The sequence below is a fragment of the Hydra vulgaris genome, chromosome 02, assembly GCF_038396675.1.
Source record: "Hydra vulgaris chromosome 02, alternate assembly HydraT2T_AEP".
Lineage (NCBI taxonomy): Eukaryota > Metazoa > Cnidaria > Hydrozoa > Anthoathecata > Hydridae > Hydra > Hydra vulgaris.
In genome coordinates, this window is record NC_088921.1 from 53131477 (window position 1) to 53148627 (window position 17151).

At 27.1% G+C, this 17151-nt stretch overlaps 1 protein-coding gene across 2 annotated transcripts in view; it reads right to left on the reverse strand.

The window, feature by feature from the left end:
- The window catches only part of LOC100207974 (outer dense fiber protein 2), a 60796-nt gene that overhangs the window by 709 nt on the left and 42936 nt on the right, over positions 1–17151 (reverse strand). For both annotated transcript variants that reach the window (XM_065791361.1, XM_065791362.1), the window contains 6 exons: positions 16419–16478; positions 14243–14341; positions 10411–10511; positions 10077–10158; positions 9614–9727; positions 37–129 (listed from right to left, as the gene is read on the reverse strand). In XM_065791361.1, the coding sequence (XP_065647433.1) occupies positions 37–129; positions 9614–9727; positions 10077–10158; positions 10411–10511; positions 14243–14341; positions 16419–16478 (549 nt within the window). The remainder of the gene's footprint in view (positions 1–36; positions 130–9613; positions 9728–10076; positions 10159–10410; positions 10512–14242; positions 14342–16418; positions 16479–17151) is intronic.

Genomic DNA, 17151 nt, shown 5'->3' on the forward strand with positions numbered 1-17151 from the left:
ACTACACGAAGAAAAAAATTCAAAAATAAAATAAACCTCTTCTTTTGTTCTTTTTAGTAACTCGGCGTTTTGAGAAGACCTCATCAACTGAGCTTCAAGATCCATAATGCGTGCCTGAGCAGATCGTTCCTAATATATTAAAAAATATTCAACTGTTATTATAAACTAAATATTTTATTTGGTAATTTTATTAAGTTTTATAAAATAAATATAAAAACCATTAAGATAACCCATAGCAAACTGCTTTACACACTTAAATATTACAATATGAGAAAGAGTTGTCAACCTTGTTATAAACTTGAGGAGAAAATTTGATGCGGGCCTCATGTGTCATTAAATGATAGCCACACTCGATTTACGAGATAGTGTAAATGTAGGCCGTTTATGGCTATAGTATTTATACCACTTATTTAGTAGCCACATATGGCCCACATGTGGCTATAATACTTATACCAACTTAAGAATCATCATACTTAAGAATATCATACATTGTCCACATCTATGCCACCCCATATATCGGGTGTGGATGTCACACATCAAATTTTCTTGTTGGGAAGTATATAGAGATGTGCTAGATACTTGGTAATTTTTGGAGGTGGCTGGCTACCCCTGAAGGAGCAAGGTAAGTTTTTTAAATACTCTGGAAGTTGATAGGTACTCTGCAATTTATGTATGTTTGCCGGGTACCCGGTAATTTGAAATTACCAGGTACCCAGTACACCGCGGGGTTTTCCAGGTAACCGACACCTTCTGTTTGTGTTTCTTTTTGGAGATTGTTTTTTAATTTTGGAGGTACTTCTTAATTTTTGAAGGTTGCCTTGGAATTGGAAAAATTAAAATGCACCTCCAAAATTACCAGGCACCTCCAATAATTGCAAGGTAAAGCAGCACACCTGAAAAACTTGCCGGGTACCCGGCACATCTCTAGAAGTATGTATAAAAAATTAAAATCCTTATTAACAATAACCGTTTTAATTCACAAAAATCAAAATAAAAGTTATCGAACAAAAACTTATTTTAATAAATATAAATCTTATTAAAATATATTTTGTGGTATATAGTAGAATATATCTTTCACATTCGTATATAAGACATTTTAACAGGTCTTGCACAGATCGTTATCAGATGTAAAATATAATCTAAAATATGTCTTACACAGATTGTCATCAGACTAAAGGTATAACCAAAAGTATTTCAACCTGTGCAAAAGAGGTTTAAATATTACTAAAAGATAAATAGTTTGTACGCCACTGTAATTAATGTTTTTACCCAAATTAATTACATTGTTCAACAAAATGATGACTTTGAAGTTAATTTCTAATAACTTAAATCGGAAGATAAGATACATCTTACACCACAAGAAATTATTTTAAAAATAAGCTACAACAAAGAATATTATATTTGAGATCATAACAGATTTGTAATTTATAACTCTTTTTAATTTGGATAAAATAATTTCTTACAAAATCTTGTCACAAAGAATATTAGTGAAAAAAGCATTGTTTTGCTAATGTCATATTTTTTAGCAACACAAAACTCTTACATACAGCCATTTTAGAGGAATGGTATATAATTAAAACATAAAACCATTCAAATCTTTTATTTTATCTATATTTTATCTTCTAATAAATTATATATTATTAGATTATATATTATTAATTACTATATTATATAATCTATAATTATTTACATATTACATTTAATTTGAATAGATAATCGTTGTCACATAAATGCTTCATAAATCTATTGGTAACTTATCTGTTATTAATATAATTAATCATTTATTAAAATAATTTTTGATAATAATATATTACTACAAAAGTTATTATCTCAATACGAGTACTATACAATTTAAGTTTACTGTTGCTATCTATTTATTTCCTTTTTATTATTTTTAAATTAGCATATCTTTTATTATTTTATTCATTTTAATATTTTTTAATTATACTTCTTACTATATCTGAAACAGAGTTAAAACAACATGTATTACCCATAAATGATATAAAACTTTAAAAGTATACATTAAATCATACATCAACTGAATCTAGTTGCAGTAGAACACTTCTATACATAAATTCTTAAGTAGCTTATAAAAGTAAAGAGGACCTCTTACTCTACAGAGCAAATGAGTTTGAATCAACCTTTATAAAGATTATTGATCCCATAAAAAAAAAACTATATCACTATATCATATATGGTATCTATCATCACACTTGCATGTTTGTTTATGATATTATTCATAATTTCCTTAACACTTATTAGAAGAACCTATTAAAAAAACATTTAATACTTCAATGAGTAACTTTAACATGATTTAGAATTAGTTTAGAATTCATCTGATATATCTTTATTTTTAAAAATCAATACTATGCTACAACTCATAAACAAAACACGACAACAAAATATAGAAATAATAAACATTTAAAACTGCATTAAAAAAACAAACATTTAACAATAACTTAATTACCAATGATGGACTAAGAACTAAAATGTTTTAATAATTTTTAGAATATTTTAGAAACCTTTCTGAAAAAAATTGAACCTTCTAAAAAACCTTCTAAAATAATATAGTAATTAATAATATATAATCTTTTTTGATAACTGTATTCGCAAACAATAACTTGGATTTACAAAAAATCATTATAAAACATAAACACTAATAAATTTTTTAGAAAATATATGAAGCGCTCTTGTTAAATTATGCAGAATATCTCTAAGTACTAAGTACAGAATATCTCTAAATACTATGTACAGTACTATCTCTAAGTACTCAGAATTTTATTTTTAATCTAAATATGAAATCTGAAGCTAAAACACAAAATTTTCATAAGATCTTTTCTTTTTTTTGAAATTGTGCTGTAAATACATACAGGGTGGCCACTCAAATTTGAAAATGAGACTTTTCCATGACTCTTCATAATAATCTTTTATGATAAATCATTATAACATCCAACACTTGCCATCCGCTTAGTGGTTGCCACTTGGTCACTAAAAAACGTGCAGACCAAAAACTAATTGTTAGAAAGTTTCAAAATCATGTCTGAAAAAAACTCTGATGTTTCCATTATAACAAAAAAAAAGTTTGATGATTGTAACTTTAAAAATAAAAGCATATAATCTTTTAAAAGACCAAGTAGCAATAATAAGTGCACACAAGGAGCATTAGGTGTTTTTTCCTAACTCTAATTACAAAAAATTCTATTGTGCAAATTGAGAAAAAAAATTAATCTTTTTAATATTTTGTAAGAAAATATATTTTTCCAACAATATATTCGTAAGTTAACAAAAAAAAAAATCTTATTAATTATTACATAAATTTATGATAATCATTAAATAAATTTATGAACAAATATTTAACAGTTATGACATAAAATAGAGTATAATGACTGACATAACTTTAATCTAAATATTTCAAGTTTCTGAATAACAAATAACTATCATCTATAACTTTTTTTGAGCAAGAGTTATTGAAATCATTTGTTTGAATGATTAGATTAACAAAGTTAAAAATTATGAACAAATCTGACTCACTCTTAACAAGGCTGTAAGTAACCACTATAAGTTGGGAGTTATTAGAAAGAGTTATTAGAATAGAGTTAAAAAGCAAGGAAACGGTTAACAGTTAAAAAGTTGTAGGTTGTATGAATTAGAAAAACACGAAGATGGAAAAAGGGATTTTGAAGAGAATTTTAAGATTGGAGAGAAAACTATTTGGTTAAATACAAAAATAGTGTATTTTCTGTTTTTTTGTAAATAAACAAAATATGTGATCTTTTCTATGAGCATATAATAATGTAAACACCGGCATACAGACTAACTATTTATTACCAATGTTACAAATTTTACAAAATTCTTGAACACTGTAAATTTTTTATTGTTTAATAATTTTCTCTGCTAACTCCAAAAATGTAAATATTTTTTCTGTATCATTGACCATTTTAGTTATGTTTTAACCCTTTTAGTGCCAACCAGCAACTGAGTACTCATACATCATCAGTGCCTCACAAAACTTTTTTTTTCCTCCTCGCAACCTAGCCTTGGAGGAGAAAAAAAAATTGTAGTAAGACAGATAATGATATGTATATTGTATGAGATAAAATATGTCAATAATTAGACTCTAGATAATTGGTATCGAGTTTATTGTCTGGTATCGGTGTGATACCTTACAGTATTAATATCATGCAATACTGGCATCAAAAATACTAGTTATGTTGGTATCGTTTGGTATCGATGCGATACCTTACAGATAACAAGATCACGTGATGCTGGTATCAAAAGTATTGGTTATGCTGGTATCATTTGGTATTGTTACTTTAATTAAATCTTGAATGGTATCATAGTTCTCTTCTGGTATAGTCTTTCTTTCTGTGTTCAACATTTAACAACTAAAGTAAACTAATCATCTTTCATTATGTCTTTTATAACATCATTAACTCAACATTATTAACTAAACCTCTGAAAAGCAACATTACTTATATTTTTAAATAATAAATTCAAAAGGTCACATTTTAAACTTTTTTTTCTTCTAATTATGACTATGCGACCATTTGATACCATATCATTCTTTTTATTATCGTTATCATGTGGTATCGACAATAGTATATAAGAGATACCACACGATACAAGACCATTCTTCTCATTATCGACCTACACGATACCGATTATCTAGTGTCTATCAATAAAAGGAACTTTAAATACAAGGGTTTTCCATTTCGAAATTATAAAATCTTTCATAAAACATATAAAAAACATTTTGCATTATCAAATATGCATTTAAAGTTTGTGCATATCAAATATGTATTTAAAGTTCTTCTTTTATGTTTTATGCAAATATAACATAAATGATACATTTCATTGCAAGTTATATTTTTGATTTTTTTTCATTGGTATTTTACACAGCAAATTTAATTTACCGAAAGAATTTTTAATGCCTTAAATATAAAAATGATATTAACTTATTTTAAAGTATATTATTTATTAATATACTGTGGTAAAGTATGCTATTTGTTAATATAATGCGGTAGTGGTATAGTGGTAGAGCGCTCGTTTCATAAACAAAAAAATTCAGAGTTCGATTCCCACCATGTCCCTGGTTGTACTGCACTTAACTTGTTTTTCAGCACCAAAATGAATGATCTTGCTCGTTAATAACAACACTTTTCTTCACATTAAAAAAATAAAACCAATCAATTTAGTTCATTTCTTTGTCGTGCGTACTAATTACGTTTATAATGTGTCTACCATAACACCTTAAATCTGAGCCTGACAAAGAATTTTTATTTACTATAATCATTTTGAACTTTTGAGAATTTTAAACCAATTGGGAATTCTGCACTATAAGCGGTGCCATCAGGCTGTCTAACACCCTGTATGCATGTGCACATTGGCAAAAAGCAGGTATTAAATAAAATTAAACACATTTTAATTGCATTACAAATATTTTTTGAAATTTAGTGAAACACAACAAATATAATATACAAATAAAAATGATTTGCTGATTGTGGCAAAAAAAAACTATAGGACATCTTGAAAAAATTATACGATGACATCAGATACGGAAACTGTTATAAATTAAACGCACATAAAATCATGTCTGCAGATTGCTGCTTATATTATGAAGACTCCCAGAACCAAGAAAAATGGAAGAAGAGCTTCGACCAAAACAACAATTTTAGTTATATTGATACACATTTATTATCTAGTTTTAATTTAAAAGTCTATAACAAAACTCGAAAAAGATAATAATATATAAAACCATAATATAATTATAAACCATTATAATGATTCTAACTTAACACTAATGTTAAGTTAGATCATTGTAAGGAACAGTTAAGTAACTTAAAAACTGTAACAGCATGAAAGTATTAAATTACGCTGTGTATGGTATGTCCTCTGGCATATAAACTATTCAAAAATGTGCAGCATGTTTATAACATATATCGTCTAAAGTATACATTGCATATAAGAGGCAAATAAAACCTTTGATGAACACTGATAAATAAATTGGTGAATAAAACGTTTGATGTACACTGATAGCTAGATACCAATTATGAATAGGCACAAATATTTACACACTCAAACCTGCGCTGATGCCAATAAAAAAGAAAATATTTTTCTAACGTGCTTTCCTAATGAAATTGTTTAAACTAACAGATATGGTTTCATTGATAAAATAAAAAAAATACTGTTCTAACTAACAAGTTAACTATGGTCTTAATAAAAAAAAGTATGAAAGCATATGTCAAACTATGACTTCAAAGTATGAAATCATAGTTTTTAACTAGTCTGGAAACGTGTAAAGAAAATGTAAGCGCTGTTATCTATAGATTTCATAAAACAAGCTTAACTTTTTGGGGTGACAGGACTAAGAGTGTATCAATTATTTTTTAAATGACTTTTACTGGCGCAAATGTTAGACAATTTGGATAGATTCGATGCAGTTATAGCTGCTATTTGTTGGAAACAGACCTCAATTTTAGTTTAATTGTTAGACTTAATTTAATTTTTTCTAACCAAAGTGAAGAAAGTATATTTTTATGCTTGTTTTGCAAGAAACGATGTACAGTGTCTCAAAAAATTATCTGACCAAACAAGTTTTTCCCAAAAAAAAATGTTTACGCTCTAAATTATACTAAAAACAATGAATAGCGATACTTACTTTGTCTGTCATTTTAATTCTATTAGGAATAGTATCTTACTTAGCGTTCATATTTTCTGATTCATGGTTCAGGTGGTTTATTATTTATCCTAAAAGAAACTTAGTATTAAATAGGGTTGTAAAAAAATTATCCGACCAAGCGATATTTAGGTAAGTTTAATTAATTTTATGTGAAATTTGTTGAAATTCAACTTAAGTCATCTGATGGAGCCCAAAAAATTTGGAGAAAAGCCGGAGAAGCCTACAAATTAAGCTGTGTGAGAGGAACTGTCAAGTATGGTGGTGGTAATGTGATGGTATGGGGTTCAATAGCTTGGAAGAGTGTCGGAAAACTCCAATTTATTGATACTATAATGGATCAGGTGCAATACGGAAACATATTAAAGCAAAATTTGAAGTCATCTGCTCGAAAAACCTCGGCTAGGATCTGATTTTACATTTCAGCAAGATAACGATCCCAAGCATAGTACCACTAAAACCAAGGAATGGTTGGCTGAAAATAATGTCGAGGTCTTGGAATGGCCTGCACAACCACTGGACCTTAATCCCATTGAACATTTGTGGAAAATTTTAGACTGAAAAATTGGAGATCAGTCATTTTCCAAAAAAGATAATCTCAAAGTGGCAATTGAAGAAGCCTGGGAAAAGATTCAACCAGAAGAAACAAAATCTTTCGTAGAATCAATGCCTAGATGTCTAGAAGCTGTGATCCAAGCAAAGGGAGGCCCAACAAAGTATTAAAATAATTGTTTTGTTATATAATAATTTATTATAAAACAAATAATGTCGAATACTTTTTTGACAATAAAAAAACAATCTAAGTTCCTTTATTTTAAGACTGAAAACTTTGCGATTCATATTTTACATTAAAATAAATAAAATCTATTTAAAAACATGTTCTTTTATTTCTATTAATCTTGAGTTTACCAAAAAAGTCTAAATTTACGAAAATACAGCACTTTTTTTAGGAGAAATATTTAAAAAAATGTTTGGTCTGATAATTTTTTGAGACACTGTATATCGCAAAGTGACTTGTCACCTTAACGCCGAACACAAGGATATGATTATTGATAAACAATTTGATAAAAAATAAAAGAAAGCAGAGGTTATTTGTAATCCTGTTAAATTTCAAAACTATTTAGTTTAGATTGTAAAAAACCCAGTCAAAGATAAATTCTACCCTGCTATAGGTTGAACTTCAAAATTTAAAATCAAGTATAAATATTTCAAGTATCAAGAAAGTCATTCATTCACAAATTCATTTAAACAAAATGGTAAAAATTTTTGCCCAGATTCTACACAATATTTTTTAAACTTCACGTTCTTGTTAAAACCTTAGCCTAACATTGTGCTTTTCTTTTAAGTTTTGAAGTAGCAAATTTTATCTTTGTTTATCTGAAGGGTACCTCCTTTATCAATGATATTATAACGTTTAAGCATGTATCCTAATACATTACTAAAAAAAATATTTTATAATGACAAAGAGGGAACATTTTTTTGGTACCTCTGTTTCATGAACAGTGTTCATTTTTGTTGATACTAAATGTGCATAATCATCTAACTCTGTATATACAAGATCCGGTTTCCAGACAAGTTTGATACTATGATTATGATTAAAGTTATATTTTTCAGTCATAACAAGTCATTTTGTTAGCTATCAAGTCTTTTTAAACACATTAAGGAAGTATCATTTTATAAGTGTAGCAATTAATGTTTGTTAAATGTGTCTGAGCTAAGGCACCAGCAAAGTTTGTTTAACTTTGTCAATCAAATTTAAATGAAGTTGAATAGCAAATATTTATTGAACTTTAAAACTTTTGTGGGTTATTTAAGTAATTATGTACTTTTGGGAAGGTTATAAAATAATTAATTGCCGAGAAGTTGAGCGTGGTAATCGAAAAAATTTAGCACAACAATTTAACTTGAAACTTCTCGCTTAAATATCGAGGGGGTCTACCACTACACTACTACCTTATGTAAACTTAAAGTTAACAAATCCTTTGAACTAAAAGATTTTTAGTTTAAAAGATTTGTTAACTTTAAATTTAAGGGGTAGTGCTATTTATTTTATTTTTTTGCTCGAAAAATTTTTTGAGCAAAAAATTGAAACTATATAGTTTATTATATATAGACTATTTCATCCCTAAAATCTCTGGTTAATTGACTTAACTTAAAAAACAGTCTGGAGCCCCTATTTTTTAACTCTGAAGTCCAGAGTTCATAAAAATCAATAAAAATTTGCATCCCTGGTAGGCTCCATATCACCTAGACTTCAACATTGATAATAGGCTACTATAACATTCATATTAGATTTAATTGATTTTAAGGCTTTGATTTAATATTTAATTTTATTGTTATATATTTATTATTTTATAATTATATTATATATTTTTTGTGACTGGAAAAGTAACACAATTTTTAAATATAAAAAAAAAAAAAAAAAAATTAATAACTCACACTAATCAGTCGACTAATTTGACTCACTAATTATCATTTAGTATTCAATATCATTTATACTTTATAATAAATTGATATTACATGATAATTATGCATGATTATGCTGACATGATGATTATGCATGATTATGCTGCACACCAGGTGTCACAATGTTTTTTAAATTTTATTAGTTTTCCTTATCTTAGTGGATACATTCTTCTATTTCTTTGTACTGTATATACTATATCATAAGATTACAGTCACAAGAAATATAAATTCTAAAAATAACTGATTACATAGCTTTAAATTTACAAAAAACTGAAATCATCTACTAAAATTTTAAATCTGTTTAATGATTTTGATTTCTTATTCAACTCATAGTAGATTTTTGAAACAATAAAAAATTATCAAATTTAAACAAAATACTGATTAATTTATGTGTAAAAATTTTTTCTTTAAGTTTAAGAAAATACTTATGAAAATAAGCATTTAAAAAGTAGACAATAGAGAAATCTATACCTTAGCTAGTGTTTTTTCTTTTTGAATTTCTAGTTGTCTTTTGCTGTCACCAAGTGCAACTTCTAACTGCTGAATGATTCTTTCATTATTTATTTTTTGTTCTTCCAAAGATTCCTAAAGCATAATTTATTTTTTAAAAACTATTTAATCTTTTTAAAATAAAATTTACTTTTTTAAAATTCAAGACTTTAACAGTACATCTTATTGAAACTTTACCAGTCTTTTGTTGCATAAAGTGTAATGTATTTATTATAACTATTATTATAATAATAATAAAATATTAATTTACTACACTATATACTGATACAATAAAACATGACATAGAAATGCTAAAACTTTAATACATATTATTAACAAACAATTGAATTAAAAAAAAATAAATGGAACAATTAGTAAAATGTGATTTATTTATTTTAATTCTTAATTTAAAATATAATTCATAACTTAATTAAAAATTCTTAACCTGTAAGCTTCTTATTGATTCATCTTTGCGACTAATTGACATCAGTAGTTCACGATGTGATACTTCATTGTCTTGCATTTTTCTGAAAAAAATCTTTATAAATGCAATTAAATTTATCAAGCAATTAACTATATTTTTTCTGAGAAATATTTATACATATATAATAACTAGTACTTTTTATTGTCAATTAGGTTTTGAAAATAGCTAAAAAAAATTCTTAGATATATATGGATCCTCTAAAACACGACTAAAATTTATTTTATATACTAAAGTTTAGGACATTATTATGTAGATTCACATATTTACAACACAAACCATGTAAAGTTAAAATCACCTTTTAAAGATATGTAACTCTTCTGACATCACTTTGCATTGGTCATGTTTGCTGTTGTATTTGTTTCGAAGCCTCTCAAGCTGTTCTGTGTGTGATTCAATCTACTTAACAATAGTAATATATATACACATATACATATATATACACACACACACACACACACACACACACACACACACACACACACACACACACACACATATGTATATATATATACATATATATGCATATATATATATAAACACACACACATATATACATATATATCTTCAAATACAAATTAATATATATATACACAATATATACCCTTAAACATAAGACAAGACCCTCATATTATTTAAAAAAATCATGTTGGGCCTTAAAAGAAGCAAAATGATATAAAAATATCAAAAATAATTAAAAAAAATTTAAAAAAACACAAATTAAAAAAAATTTTAAAAAATATTTTGTTAAAAAAGGAAAATTTTTAAGCTAGAGTTAGTTAAGTTACAGGGAACATTCCATAACACAGCTTGCTGGACTAGCTTGTGCATGATGGCACAAAAGATGATGCGCTGTAATAATTATGATAGTAGCTGATCAAATTTTGCTTTGAAGCAATTGACACTAATAGCAATAAAAACTTCATTTGGTAGTGCGCTCCATGGGTGAGCAACATGGTTGTTAAAAAAGTTGAATAGAACAAGACAATTGTTGTCCATTTCACGATGAAAGCGCTTGCAATGACTGTAGCTTGATAGGATATTAATGTTGTTCTCGATTTTGTATTTTTAGATGAGGTCACTGTGTAAACATTTATTGAGTAATGAGGAGAGCCAGAGTTTGATACATCTTATTTTGTAGTAGAAGCGACATGTAAAACTCAAAATAACAATTTTTATATAAAATGATTGTTATTTTTATATACTTTTACTTTTTTGAGACAATATGACAACATGAAATACTTTTTATTTATTTTTCTTGATAATATTAAAAACCTGTTTGATGTTTAAGGGCCTTGTGGTTCCTCTAAAAATATTTTTATTCAAAAAGTATTTTTAATTCAGTATTATTTTATTATATAGAACACAGTTAGGCATTCCAATATAAAGCTTTTTTAAAATTATTGTTTTTTGAACATATATTTGTGTGTGTGTATATATATATATATATATATATATATATATATATATCTATATATATATATACACACACACACATACATATATACATACATACATACACGCATATAAATACACAAATACATACACACACATGCAAACAAAAGCAACAAGCAGTCACCAAGACATTCATAACTTCATGTTTAAAATATTACTCTTGAGTCCTTAATACAAGAGGGGGGGGGGGGGGGGAGAATAAAAGGGGTGTAGGAATTTTAGTCCAGATCTAATAAACGGGGTAGGGGGTTGAGTAAAAAAAAAAAAAAAAAAAAAAAAAAAGGGGGGGGGGGGATATTTTAGGTTACAATATAAGTATTTTTATTATAAAAAATTTTAGTTTATAAACCCAAACTAATAATTTTTACAAAACACGCTTAAAACTATTTAATTCTAGCGTGGCTTGTGGTCAAATGCGCATTTTCGAACAGCTGTTTTAATAATTTCAATAGAATAGGCTAATATAAGCTTTATACTTTGGTGAGAAATAAACCAAATGCTTATTTTTTTATTTTTAAAGCATGTTTACACTGAAAGTCTTTGTTTCTATTAGTGACTGAAACGATTATTTTCTAATTTTTAAGGCCAATTTTCACTAACATTTTTTTTAGAACAAGTAAAAATTATTAAACGAGGGAGGAGGGAAGGGGGAGGGGGAATTTTAAAAAAATTGTTAAATTGCCCCCCCCCCCCCCCTTTTATTAAGGACTCGAGAGTAGTTGTATGAATAAATGTTAATCCAAGTTATAAAAATACAAGATTAAAATTCTTATATTGTTACATGACAAAATTTTAAAGAAATGGACCTAATAAAAGTACATTACTATTTTAATTACATTACATTACTCCAGAAATATTTACAAACAGACAAACTTTAAAAGTATTGCTAAATTGATTCTCAGACTTCTTATTTCGACAAACAATTATTGTTAATATTTGTCTAACAAGATTTATTATTATTCTTTTTTTAAAGATCCTTTAAAACTTGATATTTAAAGAGATATATTTAAAAACATTAAAATAGAAAGATTTGAAACTGCACTGCTGCTTGGATAAAATGTGCTACCAACCTTATTTTTTATGATTAAGATAAATAAATTTTCAAAGATATGGTAGGACAAACATCTTTAGAGATTATTTGCTTTGAAATGATTTTTATAGAAGACTATTTCTTTGAATATAACAATAGATTAATATATTCAAACAAATAGTCACTTCTATAAAAATCATTTTATCATGCACTTTTTTTACACAAAAGTGTAAAAGGTGCATCAGAATTTTATGTTTCTGACAAGCATTTTGATGACAGCTTTACCTATAAAATGTAATCAAATTTAAAGTTGGTCAATAAAAATATTAAAAAAAGCCAAAGCAAAATAACATTATACATCAGAGTTATTTTTTAATTTGGTATTGTCAATACAGAGAGGCATAACAACCAGTCAACAATCAATGATCATCTACTTTGACAGACCACATTTTGTAACAGAGAGTTAAAATTTTTAAATTAGCAAAGAGGCATAACAACCAGTCAACAATCAATGATCATCTACTTTGACAGATCACGTTTTTTAACAGAGAAGTCAAAGTTTTAAATTAGCATCAAAAGCTAACATCTTCATCAGCACTTCATAAAGCTAAGATCATCACCAGCACTTCATAAAGCTAACACCTTCACCATTCTTATTATTCAGATTATTATTGGCAAAAAACATTACTTAGCAACTTGGTTTATTTATTTGGATCCTAAAATAGTTAATTACTGGCTCACTGCCATAAAAAATGAAGAAGTTAATTTTAGCAGTTCAAAATCAAATATGTAAAATATAAAATGGTAGAGTCAATGTTAAAATTACTAGGAAAGTTGACTAGGAAATTGAATAAAAAGCTTACTTTAAATCATAGAGAAAATTGCTGAAAAGCAGAAAAGTCAATACAACAGTTTAAGTTTAGAAACTGGTAAACAGATTAAGGTATCCTCAGCAAATCTAGCAAGAGAGGCTGACTGGATTTGTGTTTTAAATTATGCTGCAGCCACTCTTACCACAGCTGTATTGGTGGATTTTGGTATTGTAATTGATGCTTAAATAAACGAATGAAAATAAAGTTAAGAAACAATAATACTTGTAACAATACTTAAATTAACCAGGGAGAGAAAAATAGATAAATAATAATATTAGGGAGAGAAAAATAGATAAATCATAATATTAAGCCTGAAAATGATAAAATCTGCTAAATGTTTTATCAAAATCTAGTAAAAGCAAAAAAAAAGAGAAGGGAAAATCAAAATCTAGTAAAAGCAAAAAAAGAAAGGGAAAATCAAAGTTAAACTTTGATTTTCCCAATTTGTGGTTTCAAAAGTATGTCATAGACTTTTAAATAAAGTGAGCTCCAAAAAGTTGTTTTATTTTTCAGTGAAACTGAACCAATAAAAAACAAGTTTAAACTGAACACCATTTTGCATGTTAAGAACAGACATTTTTGAAAGGCCATTGCTATGGTTACAACAATTACTATATTCATTAAATGATGCTAAATATCTGAACTGTATATATGAAAGATAAAATACTATACAAAAAAAAAAGGATATTTTTTTTTTAAATAAAATACTTTTATTTAAAAATATTTTAAATAAAAGCAATTATTTAATTGAATAAACAAAATAAATTTGTAACCTTAAATGTGAGTTCAGTAATCAATCTTGTGTGTTCTGTTATTTTATTCTCTGCTGATAATGCTCTTTCTTGTGCATTTTGATAACGAATTTCACTGGCCTAATTAATCATACTGCATGTGATATTTTAATAAAACTAAATTTGGTTTTTAAACTACTTTCAATTTATTGTTAAAAAGATTTTGATAAAAATATTAAAAAAAAAATTACTTACTAGATTATACTTATATATAACAAAAAGGCGAAAAAGTTTGTAGGCTGGCACATTAAGGACACCACTTGTAATAAACCCATATGATTTTTAGTTATCCATAACATTTGAAAGACATGTACAAATTTGACAGCTGTCAGACAGTTTGTGAGATACAGTACTTAGATTGATAGATTGAAAATGATCGATAAAAAGGAATTTTGTGTGATAATGAAATATTGTTTTTTGGCAAAAAAAAAAAATACTGCTAATACCAAGGTTTGGTTTAATAAACATTATTCTGACTCTGCAACAGGAAAATCAATAGCTGAGAAGCGGTGTGCTAAGTTTGAATTTAGTAAACCACTTCTCAACAGCAACTTAAATGAAGTGGACGCCTTAAAAAGACTGTTGCTAACAAAAACATCAAAAATATCCATAAAATAACTTTGGATGACTGTAAAGTGAAGTTGATCAAGATATCTGAGACTCTAATGATATCAAAGAAACGTGATGGACATCACAAACAAATACTTGGGTATGTGAAAGCTCTGTGCAAACTGGGTGGCCATGCAAGCTCATAGTCGACCAAAAACATCAAACAATTGATGATTCTGAGCAGTGTTTGGAGCTGTTCCTTCCTAATAAACATAAATTTATGCGTCGATATGTGACAATGGATGAAGCATGGCTCCATCATTTCACACCAGAATCCAATTGACAGTCAGCTGAGTGGACTACACATGATGAACTGACTCTAAAGCGTAGAAAGGCACAACAATTAGCTGGCAAAGTTATGGTATTGGTATTTTAGGATAAGCATGGTATAATACCGTCAAGTGGAGTTACTTTGATACCCGGGGTAACTTTGATAATTTTTTTGAAATTACTTTTTCGGTATAATATCTTTGTAATATTATTATTATTTTTTTTTTTCAGTGTCTTTGGTTTAAAATAAATAAACACTAATCAAAAGTTACACCGGGAAGAAATCTGTTGTCAATTACATTGTTCATGTGGTTGAATTGTTCAAGAGAATAAATCCATAATATGGATGAAGCTGTTCCATATTCTGCTGTGGTTGAAAGAATTTCAGATGAACCGAGAAAAACAAGGGATCAATATCATTTCTCATATCTTGTCTCACCAAGTCATCAACTGAAATCAAGAACTTTTGATGTTTGATAAATTTTGACATTTTTTCAACCAACTTTTTAATTTTTTGGATAGTATCAGGTGTACTAGGTCTATAAATCTTTTTTATAATCCTAAAAAACTATCAATGAAACCCTGTGGTGAGGTTAACTTGATATTTGATTGAAATAACATTTACTATCAAAGTAACCCCGACATGCAGGGTTACATTAATAACTGTTTGGGTTTAAAAACAAATACAAGACAGGTTCTGATATTTCTAAAAAGCATTTTTTCCTGTTAGAAATCATTTGGTATATTCAAACTAAAAACAGCAGTAATTTATTTAAATTTTATCAGAACTTTTAAAAAAATCACAAAAATCTATCATGGTAACCCCACTCGACGGTATTCATCAATTATCTTGAAAAGGAAAAACCATCAACAGTAACTATTACATAGTGTTATTGGAGCATTAAATGGACAAAATTGCAGAAAAATAAATCTATTTAAATAATAAGAAAGTCGTGTTTCATCAAGTCATTGTACCATGTCATGAATCAATGAAAATAATGGAAAACTTGCCTGAATTGGACTTTAAATTCTTCCGCATTCACTGTAATCTCCAGATCTGGCCCCCATCAACTTTTTCCATTTCGCAGACTTTAGCAGAGAATGCTCACTGAATTGAAATTTAATGCTGGAAGAGGTAATTGCTGAAACTGAGACCTATTTTGAGGCTGAAGAAGTGATCTCTGAAACTTTTTTTATGTTGACCTACAAACTTTTCAGTCCAACTTAGTTAATTATATTTATTAAATTTATATTATAAATTTACACTTAATAAAAATACCTTAAGCAGTTCAGGGTATGATGCCATTTCAAGAGTTTTATTATGAAGAACATTTTGCATCTAAAAATTAAAACTATATAGTGTTATGAGTCTAAACCTTGACTGAACTAGAACTAAACAAAGGAGGAAAAATTTATTAAATATAATAGATCAATAAGTTGGTAGTTTTTCTGTTATAAAATTGTCACTTTAATTTATTATTAACATAAACATTTGATTGGTTAATCAAGCTTGATAACATTTATTCAAACATAATTCAACAAACAAGTTTTGTGCAGTGTTGTAAACATGTCACCATGGAGTTATTGAAAAAATACAAAGCAAAATGGCTACAGTAACTTTCAGTTTTATTTTACATGTAACCATTTAAACTTATTTAAAAACTTGTACATTAATATGTGTAAACTTTAATTTAGAAGAACCATTAGTAAAATTTCATAATGTTTACACAATATAAAAAGCTTTAGTTTGAATACTGGATTTAATTAGCATAAAATTAAATTTAAAAACTTCATTAAAAATATAAATAAATTGCTTTAATGTTAGTATTTTATTGCTTAAAAAATCAATTCAAGTTTTTACAGTAACAGTTGTGTATTTACATACAGTGGATATCTTATATTTTCTTCATACCTCTTTGCATATAGTTTCAAATACCCCTCTACATCTATGCATGTATCTTAACATATGAAACACACATCTATGTGCCTGATCTATATGGTGTTTTTGGTGC